Below are 11,497 nucleotides of genomic sequence, written 5' to 3'. Positions count from 1 at the left end.
CAAATAATGCAACAACCAGAATTTCATTTTTACGCATACAAACCAACATTTTGTATTTTGTAAAATAGAGGCTAAATATCTTGTTATATTCCAAGCTTTTCCACCAACAAGCATTTTTTAACCTACTTGAAATGAATTTGAAGCAACTTTCGCCGATCTCTAAAGTAAAACACGTAATTAAAGATATTTTGAACTATATTTATTATATATTTATTATAAGTTAACAATTGTCATTTGGCAAGGTAATTTTTATATCTACAAAATCATACATATATTATTCTACGATTCTCAGGTTTCTCCTTCACATATATCATGTAATTCAACAAGGGAGGACTTGTATAACGAACGGTGTCCTGTTTCTTGTATAGTTTCTGACTCGGCTTCTTTACGTTAACGTTGCTCACGGTGGTTCTACGATGGCTTGTTTTAAATTGGGCTTTTTCCTTTTCCATTTGCCTCTTCTTAGCATAGTACAAACTTAAACTGGGAGTAACGTCTCGAGTTTTTATTAACTGGGTCTTTTTTAAATAATTACTTGAAGCTGGTTGATAATTTGTTAGTTTTACAGTAGTGCTTCCTGGTGATATTGGAACATTAAAACTACTTATAATATTGGTTTGGTTTGAAACCGAATTTTTTGATGGCCATGAATATTTATATGGTGGACTAGGTAAATGTTTAAATGATTCTGCCTCAAGTACAGGCGAGGGAATTTCACTTATTCCTGTAGGACTCGGTTGAAAGTCATTAGACCAATACTTCGTCGCTTGTTGTTGATTTGCATGCTCGTCAACATTTCTCCAACGATTTTGGGATTCATTGTTCGATTCCCAAGAGTGTGGCTGGGGAGCTTGAGGGGTATCCCTAGAGGCTGCAGAATCTCGATCTGCGTGTAGATGAATCTCGTACATAGCAGGAACTTTAACAACTTGGTGAACCCTCGTAGACCCTTGAATCAGTTTCTTGATGACTTGTTCCAACTCTCGGACACTCGGTTTGTTAGAATCCCTTAAAGTAACTCCTCTCTCGAGGCCACTCCATGCATTTCCTTGATCTATTACATCATTACTAGGAAAAACAATATTGTTTGAGGCTGTTGAAGGTTCTTTTACTTGATCTGCAACGTAATTGTACTGAAAATGTGGTTGATCGTAGATTCGATTTATCTCGTTGACGTTTCCATTGTTTTGATATCCGAACGATCCGGCATTAGTAACGGAAGGATTTTCATACACAGAGTAAGAAGGCTCTTGTTGGAAGTTTGTAGTAGATGTTTGCCAGTAATTTGAGGCTGCATCTTTTTGGTGTCCCTGAACGTTGTAGTTGGCGTTAACGACAAAACTACCAGTTTGAATGTCATCGACAAACCCACCATTCTTATTCGAACAGTCCAATGGGTCAGCGCACTGAACCAACTGAAAAGGAACAAAACACATTAGTTATTTCCACTACGCTGTTATATGTTGATGGTCTGATGACGACGACCATCAGAGCAGAAAGTGACGAATCTTGTAAATGTAGGTTAACTATACTTAATAAATATTAATATTTAATCAAAAATTAATTGCAATATGAGCTTCTATTTAGACTCATAAGTGACAGGAAAGCCTTATTTTTCGAAGAATGAATATGCAACTTCAAAATGATTAATTTTAAATTGAAATAGTTTATATCGAAAATATTTTATTTCATTTAGTAATGCCTTTATAATTCCTTTAATTTCGATTATCTCCTAGCAACAACTCTATTTTTTTATTCAAGACGATGAAAGAAAGAAATGTAGATAATACACTATTAACCTAGACACGTATTAGATGAAAATGATATCAGGTAAAAATGACGGATGATGACACATACTAAAGCGCATAAAAAGCGCTGGTCAGTACTTCCTTTTGTTAGATAATTTGGTATCCATTTCTCAGTATTCCCTCACTCGAAATCCTTCTCGTACATCTTAAGGGAGTATTTTAGTCTAGAGACATGAATTTTACGTATTTTACGTATTGCTATCCATTTTTTACTATATATTTATTAATATTTAAAGAACACATAAAAAAAGTTAAAAAATTAAACATTCACAAGACACAGGCGGATTTTTAGAAAATGGCGCATCTAAATGGCAACCTTCCAAGTAATCCGAATACAAAAATCAAATTCTTAATCTGAAAAAGTGTTGTTACCGCGCAAATTAAAAAAAAATCAAATATTTTCTGTGATGTCTGATTTGCGAATTTTTTTAAATAAAAATAGTAAAAATTCAAATTCTGTTATATATATATATAAAGCTTTTTAGAAGGCCCACACTAAATTTCAAGTAAAGATAAGTACAACTTAAGATGTCGTGTCAACCGTCTCGACAAAAGTAGTTTCGAGAAAAACAAGTCAATAAAACAAACATGTCTCCAAAAATAATTTAAATTTTCAATCATATCATTGCCATTTAAGTCATATCTCACAGATAGACATTTTATTGTGAAACATGACGGCAAATGCACTGAACTATATCCAATATATACAGGTGCTCCACAGGGCAGTGTCCTTGGGACAAAATCAACTCAGATGAAGTCCACCCTGCGTAGAAGTACTTGTCCTCTGGTAAATCTTAATAATAATGAACTCCCGTAAGCTGATAAATGCAAAATGGGTGCTGTGCTTACACTTTTGGCCAAAAACAACAACAAGTTGATGGACCGAACAAGTGTTTGAAGATGATCAAGCATAATAAACCCAACTTTTTGCGTCGATATGTAACAATGGATGAAACATGGCTCCATCATTCCACTCCGAAGTCCAATCGACAGTCATCCGAGTGGACTGCACATGATGAACAGTCGACTGGCAAGGTTATGATGTCTGTATTTTGGGATGCGCATGGAACAATTTGCATTAACTTCCTTGAAAAAGAAAGGACCATCAACAACGACTATTAGATAGCGTTATTGGACCTTTTGAAGGACGAAATCGCCGAAAAACGGCCGCATTTGAAGAAAACGAAAGTGCTGCTTCACTAAGACAATATACAGTGTCACAAGTCAGTGAAGATGATGGCAAAAATCCATGAATTGCTTCTTCGTTCACCGTATTCTCCAGATCTGGCTCTCAGCGACTATTTCCTGTTCTCAGATCTCAAAAGAATACTCGCTGGGAAGAAATTTTCGTCGAATGGAGAAATGATCGCAAAAACTGGGGTCTATTTTGAAGCAAAGGACAAATCGTACTACAAAAATGGTATCAAAAAGTTGGGGGGTCGCTATAATCAGTGAATTATGTTAAATAAAAAAATTTGCCAAAAAAAATGTGTTTTACCATGGTATGCCGGGGACTTTTCAATTGACCTATTATATGGCGTGATACCACTATCCACATTCTTATGTCAAATATCATGGACTGGACTTTAATGAAGCAATTGTGGAGGAAGTGTTTTAAGAACATTTTAAAGTATATCGAAGAAAATGTTCATGACAACACTTTTGATACGCAATGAAGTACTAAACATCTATAAACTGGTAATGTAACAGTTACTTACATTAATATGTATTGCAATAGTAACATCTGTTAAACTATTAATCTGAACTGCTAAGCTAATCAGAATAAAATTATTTACAATTTATCTGTTTCTAACAAATGATAAGGAAACTACAGGTTTTCGATTACGTTTCGGCCGAATATCATCTGCCATCTTCAGGTCTTAGTCTATGTTTTTAATTCTTGATACACAAGCTGAACTTTTCAGTTTTTAATATTTATAATAAAAAATAATAATCTCGCATGGATACGATACATTAAGGCAATATTTTAGTCTTAATATTAAGTCATTAATTTTTTGAAACTCTATTTTTCTGAAGTGTTCTTTAGAGCATTCTTAGATATTCCTTCAATATTTTCAAAAGCGTCGCAAATGTAAATCACGTAAATAAGGCAGCTAAAGGAGGATTCTAATCGTTTTCTTTTTCTTAAGAATTGGTGAAGAACCAACGCTGGCTTTACCATACCAGATTATAAACAATAGATATTTTTATAAAATAAAAATAAACCTTTTTGTTTTGTCCCTTTACCAAGTCTAAACCTTTACCTTTACCCAATAATGCACACTGTACATTTTGAATTGCTACTCTCTACAATATAAACATAAAAACAAAAACACTCACCGTAGTTAAACAACAAAAAATAATAAACCAAGAAGACATCATATTCGCAACATCAATCACCCAAATACCCCATTCAGCACTACACCAGATTTATTTATAGCTTTTTCGCTTTTATTCAATGCAAACCCATGACTTCACTGAGCGGCTTCACTGAGCTTTCACATCGTCTCTCCACCAGACGGACCCATTCGAAATTTTAACTAATTGAATAAATTGTTCACCTTTACATGCAGAATTAGAAAAATCTATTTTAGTAGGTGATTCTTTAATGTTGTTTATTTTCGAATAAACGTACTTATTATTGTACGTTTTCTACAGATAATTTTGTTTTATGTTAATTGTTTTAACGTGTATATTCAGTGTTGAATTATTAATTTTTTTGGTCTCGACGAAGTAAGTAGCTAAATTTAATCGGATAATTTATTCCAACGAATTGTTAACCACTTCATGTTGAACAATTACTAATTTGTGGGAATATGTAGATATTAACATACTTGATCAATGTAAGATTTTGTCTTAATTATATGGAGACGTGCTGGAAAGTTGAGAAAGTTATTTTGATCCTGACATAATTTTTTATTAAATTCTGTTGCATGCATTTTGATCAGTGATATTTAGTGATTGTTCTGCATTTAGTATTACTTAACTTTTCTATGTGTATTGTTTGTTATTTTGATGTCAATTACAAAGAACGATATGGAAGACCAAAAAATAATATTGTGAATTGCTTAATGGGCGAAAACCCAGATCGAACTCTCAAAAAACGTTCAGATGGGGAATATTCAAAAGAGAGTACTTATGTATCACATGAATTAACTGAATATGCCGGTTAGAATCGTTTCAACATTGCGGTTACATTACTTGCCAGGCAGAAAAAGGCCTTCTGGGACATAATCTGGCTGGCGATGAGAAATGAATCTACCATGACAATCCCAAACGCAAAAAGCCATAAGTTAGACCAAGAGGGCCATCCTCATCGACACGAAAGCATGGGATCAAGCAATGCGTCATGGACATTTGTGACGTCGAACATTGCAATGTTGTCGCATCAACTCTGAGTTATAGTTCAGTTTGGCTTTAACACACAAGAAAATTTTAATCCAAATTAAATAATAGAACAAAAATATTATCAAATATAATTTATTTTCTCATTAGTTATACAGCCACAATAATGTATAGTTAAGAGTTAAAACCTCTTATCATTATTGCTTTCAACAATTTTGCATACGTCTGACAGCTGGTCGCCGTCCGATTGTCAGATGTACGCTAAATTATTCAAAATATTAATTATAATTACTACAGATTATATACCGGCAAACATTATTTTAGCCCTTTGATTATTTTGATAAATTTTAAGTCGCTCCGTAATTGCAAAGGTAGCTAGATAGCAAAGGTAAGAACGAAATATGGTCATGTTTGTTACCTTTTCTGTCTATTTATTATTATACTTATATCTTTCTGACTTTACAGGTATTTCAAAAAAAGAAAAAAGCCAAATGTTTAAACACGTGTCATGGATTTTCAGCCTAGTATAAATATAAGATGTACTTCTAATAGAAAGTGGTTGGAATAACATAGGATTTGAAGCTTTGTGATTTGTTATTTCTTTCGGTTTATATAACTACTCGGAGTAGATAAATAATGTCGAAATATGACATCATTTAACAAATTTTATTGCATTAAATGGAATAAAATAAACAAAGAAAATATAATCTAAGCAAAACACATTTAGAGACTACCTAACCATATACACAAACATTATAAATATATTAAGCAGTATATGATTATAATTGTATAATTTATGAGCACCACCTCTATGTTATTAACAATGTCGATTTGAGATTCTTGATTGACTGATTTCAAATCTGTAGATATATTGTGTATTCTGTTATCGATGTCATTTTCCTTATTTGCTCCTACTTCTCACTATGTGTTTTTTGATATGATTTTTCTAATTTCTTGTCTTTTTCTACTTTCTTCTAATTCAATCAGTGTCTTCCCTCCCCGAGCACTAGCTACATTATCTGCAAAAGAATAGGTGTCCATTATCTTCTCATACATATATACTAAATGCACATGCTTGCACAGAGTATTCTTTATCGTATATTCTGGACAGCTACAGACATACCTATACACACAAATATTACACACCCTACTATACAAAGTTTTACAACTATTCTCGCAGATTTGATAGAAATTTACATTGTATATTTTGTTGTAATATTTGACTTTAAATTTGCCTGAATTTTGTGGAACTGTATGTATTTTATACTTATTTTTTGTATGTTCTGCTCTCTTATGGGCCCTAATAATTACACGATCCTGATAGATACTAGCGTTTGGTCTTTCAATGTTCAAAATCCTTTTCCAAATTAGCAAATCTTCCAGATCATTTAACGAATGTAATACTTTTTCAACTGACACCCTAGCATTCCTCCTTAGTGTATTGGTTTTTAACACAATGTTCAAAGATTCTATTGCCATATTTGTATTGATTCGAAATATCTTTTAAAATATTTGTAAAATCAGAAAGATATAAGTATAATAACAAATAGACAGAAAACGGTTACACACATGGCGATATTACATTCTATTTATATCATTCTTTTCTATAATCTTCAAGTAAGTTCGGTTTTCATATTATTTAACATAAAAATATATCCTTTGTTCCATAAATATCTACAAAATCAGTGTTATAAAATGATAATAGTTTACTAATAATTCATTCCTTATACACTTATTTTTGCATTATCTGCCGCTAATTTTGTCTAGAAAATAACTATATTACCTCAACAAAATGCAAATACAAAGTTTTTTTTTATTGTTTAATTAACACATTGTTACTAGTCGTTTCCGTCTAACCTACAATTTGTCTTCTAGAATTTGTCAATCTAGATATATAACTAGGAGGACCCATCGGCCCTAACTCAGTCTCTGGTGAAATAATGTTTAAGCACGTCACTGCTGAATTTTTTAATATATGTAACTCACTACACGACACTACACAAGATCAGATGGTTTGATTCTTTTGAGTCTATGTCCTGTTCTGGTGGTATCCAAAAGTTGCAATTTTTCAATATTAGTATGAGAATGCAGTCTTTCCTCATACCCCATTGCAATTCTCTTGATTTCTTGACTGACTGTGGGTATCTGAAGGTCTCGATGTAGGTAATCCGTCCTATAGTATTTGGGTGCACCCACAATACCTCTCAGTACTTTGTTGTGAAAAATGTGTATTTTATTAATGTTACTCTTTGCAGAACATTCCCTTAATTGAACTCCGTATGTCCCTATAGGTTTCAATATTTGCTTACATAATAGTTATTTATTATGTACTGATAATTGTGATTTTCTTCCAATTACCCAGTACATTTTCCTATATTTCAATTCCAGTCCTTTCTTTTCTTCTTTATATGTTCCTTCTAGCGAAGTTTTGCATCGAGATTCATTCCGAGATATTTAGCGTTGTTGCTATATGGAATGAAAGTATTATTTAATGTTATGGGTGCTTATACGGTCTGTTTATAGGTGAACTGCACATGTACAGATTTACTTTCATTAATTTTTATTTTCCAAGCTTTTGTCCAATTATTTATATTGTCACTTGCCTGTTGTAATTTTCGTGAGGCTTCTTTACTATTGTCTCCGACAGCTATTATCGCAGTATCATCAGCAAATGCAGCCAGGGATATTTTCCAAAATACAAAGTTAACGTAAAAATGACTTCTAAACACAACTGTGGTAAACAACAAGGCGTATATAGAAAAGGAGGCATAGTTGTGAAAACTCTCAGGTTAGATTAGCACAAGTGCGTATAGGCAATATTAGCCAATCGCAATTTGTATAGGCATGGAGGTATAGGTTTTTCACTGTCATCTGTATAACGTACGCCCCGAACAATGGTCCTCAACATTAAGCTTACCAACTGGCAAGAGATCAACACAGGGGCAAGGGATTATTTTCTTTGTCAGATGTTGCTCTCTTGCCTATTGGACATCCACAATTACAAACAATCACAAACATATATTTACGATCTTGACTGTCGCAACAGTAGGAGGGCCGTCCTGTCCTCTTGACCACTGCGAAAACCAAGCCGTCTATGGGAATTATTAATGGTTTATTCTAAACAAGGAAAGTCTACCTAGTTAGTTAGTTTAGTTATTTTTATCGCATCTTTATAAGCCACGCTCCTAGCTTGTGATTTTGATTGAAAATCAAATTAGAATGTTTAGTTGTTGCTGATACTTCTATAATTCTGAATAAATCCGATTAGTTCCACATGACTTAGAAAGTCTTAAACAGATATCTCCAATATTGATACAGAAAAAAGATGTATATTCACATAACAGGCCAATTTAAAAGTCCCCGGCCTACCATAGCAAAATATATTTTTTTTTGGCAAAATTTGTTTTTTTTTATTGAACATAATTCCCTTCAAAGGTGATACACTGTTACACTTATGTATATTTGTGTAGGATTTTATTTTAATAAATTAATTTTAAAAATTAAATTTGATTTTCCTTTAAATACTGTTGTCCAATAAATGTGACGTCACAAAGTAATCAGGCGAAATGGCAGACCAGTCAAAGCAAAGTATGTTCCTTACAGGTTTCTACATAACTATTTTAAACTAACCAATCAAATTCACGTTGTCAGTGCCGTCAATGATTGAACTAAGCAAAACTTTTCTCCACTACTTACCATTGGAGATGCACACCCCTGTTTCTCAATTGCTTGTAAATGGGAACGTCGCAAAGTCAGGCGAAAACTACCGAAGTTTATCGAATGCCGGCTATGACTTTCCAAAATTAGCCAATACTGACAAATTACAGAATAATATATTTAGTCAATTTAAAGTTTACTTGTACATACGTCATTAAGATTTAAAGTATTGCCTGCCGAAATAGTTTCCTTATCATTTTATTCTAGTTAACAAGAGACACAATGCTGTCTGATTAGTTCAAACGCGTAAACGAATGAGCCTATCAAAATCGTCCAGTTGCCGGACGTATGCAAAATTCTTGAAAACAATAGTGATAGGAGGTTATAACTCTAACCTATAAACTAACGTGGCTGTATAATTAACAGTAATTATTAAATGTACTATAATGTTAAAATAAATCATATATCATTTTATTTAGATTGGAATTTGTTGTGTACCAAAGCCAAACTGAACTAAAACTTGGAGTTGATGCGGCAACATGGCGACGTTTTAATGCCACAAATTTAGACAAGGTATACAGGGGTGCGCAACTCCAATGGTAAATAGTGGGGCAAAGTGTTGCATAGTTCAATCATTGGTGGCGCTGACAACGTGAATTTGATTGGTTAGTTTAAAATAGTTATGTAGAAACCTGTAAGGAAAATACTTTGCTTTGATTGGTCTGCCATTTCGTCTGATTAATTTGTAACGTCACATTTAAATGAAAATCAAATTTAATTTTTAAAATTAATTTATTAAAATAATATCCTATAAAAATATACATTAGTGTAAATATTATAAATACATATAAACAAAAAGCAAAAAAAAGACAATTATGAACTCTATTCTAGGCAAAATTAAAATATCTATAATCCTTCTATAATGCCTTCCAATATTTGTTTAGTGCCATCAATTTTATGGGATCTATTAGAGTTCTAACTTATCTTGACATATTGAAGGTAAACTTTAAATCCTTCCCTGTTGATATTGCGTTAACTTCATTAAACCAAAAATACAATCACACCTCATAATAACTTTTAAAATTTGGCCTTGAAAATCATTATGGATTTGACAGTTGAAACACTAAAAATGTATGTGTTTTTTAAAGATATTTAGATTTTAGAGTATTTAATCTGTGGAACTACTTAATATAGAATGTAGACAAATATTGCATGTTGTCTCTTTATCAGAAATTTTGTTAAATAGCCTGAAATAGTGGTAACTACTGTGGTACTAGATCTCCCGTTAAAAAAGAATATAAGTTATCTAACATTTTCATCTTCTTCACAATTTTCTCTGGGAGAATGATGTGAAAAAATTGAAGTGATGATGAGCCCTTTTAAAGATTTCTCGAACTTACTAGGTGAAGGATGCTCTTTCTACCTTCATGACCTCTAATAAATCCAACAAAATTCTTTAAGCAATCTTGGTTAAGATTTATTAAACAAATGTAGTTATTTGTAAATTTAGACACAATAGATTTCTTTAAGGTAATAAATCCCCTAAAAGTAGCAATTAAATTTTTAATTGATGGCACCGTACTAAATATTTTCTTAACAAGGCAATCAAATTTAAATATACAATAGCTCTACTATAAAATTATTGAACACTGATTGTTCTAAAATATTAAAGTATTACAAATATTTTAGAGATATTTTACAAATAAAAGTAGTATTTATTACTACTAATTATCCAGTTATCTTAATTATTACCTTCTTGTAAGACTTCTTTATGTAGAGACATCACACTGACAGCATACGAACAACTTGGTAGATTAATTGAATTTTATAACCACTAATATCTTCATAAGTAGGTTTTGATTTTCTGTAAACAAACAATATATAAACAGACATGTAGTAGATAGATAATTTTATATGTACCTGATAAAACAATGTTGGATATGCATTTACCCTAATACCTGTTCCTGAAGGAAGGGTAATTCTAAATTTTTCACTAAAATGTCCATAACAGACACCACGACGTTGATATATTTGCATTGTGGTTTATCCAGGTAACTTACTACTATTTACTTGATCAACCCATTTTTGGAAAGAAGCGAGATCATTCTTTGGGAAACGATGATTAATTTCCGTAGTAGACTTTTACACCGGTACGCTACATCTTTTACTACACTGGCGCATTGTCGTCAATTTTTATATTATCGCTCCATAATAATTAATGTAAAACAGACAATATGCACAACGTAAAACGAAGATTTCTTGATCTAAACAAAAACCAAAACCTACAAACAACAAATTTTAAAATAGACGCCCATAGAAAATGCTGACTTCACACAATTTAATCGACCAATCACGTTCCATGTTAGTGGCGGCACCAGGAATTTAAACTAGACAATCACAATTGGCGATCGCAGCGCTACCGTTGATTGAACTAAACAAAACATTTCCCCAAGGTCGCCTATACCGTGAAATTTATATTTTTTCTGTGAAGGTATATACAAAATAACTTTGAATAGACTATAGATAGTAGTGTCCGAGATAAACATTAAATTAATTGAACTAATACATTCATTTGATCAAGATAAAGACAACAAATTTAATGAAAGAAGATAAAATTAAACACCATATCTAATAACTGTTTATTAGGTCAAAAAAGTGCATAATATACTAAAGTAATTATTTGTTAA

At 32.2% G+C, this 11,497-nt stretch overlaps 1 protein-coding gene across 1 annotated transcript; it reads right to left on the bottom strand.

The window, feature by feature from the left end:
* Positions 1–235: 235 nt before the first annotated feature.
* LOC143191874 (uncharacterized) lies at positions 236–4,294 on the bottom strand. The gene is made up of 2 exons (XM_076397313.1): positions 4,149–4,294; positions 236–1,415 (listed from the first exon to the last, which is right to left on the bottom strand). Exons 1-2 carry the CDS (start codon positions 4,188–4,190, stop codon positions 264–266), a joined length of 1,194 nt encoding a protein of 397 aa, XP_076253428.1. The 5' UTR covers positions 4,191–4,294; the 3' UTR covers positions 236–263.
* Between the last annotated feature and the right edge of the window lie 7,203 nt (positions 4,295–11,497).

Source organism: Rhynchophorus ferrugineus, unplaced genomic scaffold (genome assembly GCF_030347505.1).
Source record: "Rhynchophorus ferrugineus isolate W39M unplaced genomic scaffold, kcgeb_rfMv2 rfM2, whole genome shotgun sequence".
Taxonomy (NCBI): Eukaryota; Metazoa; Arthropoda; class Insecta; order Coleoptera; family Curculionidae; genus Rhynchophorus; species Rhynchophorus ferrugineus.
Note: the sequence above shows the minus strand (reverse complement) of the source record. Positions and strands in the feature narration are given on the sequence as shown.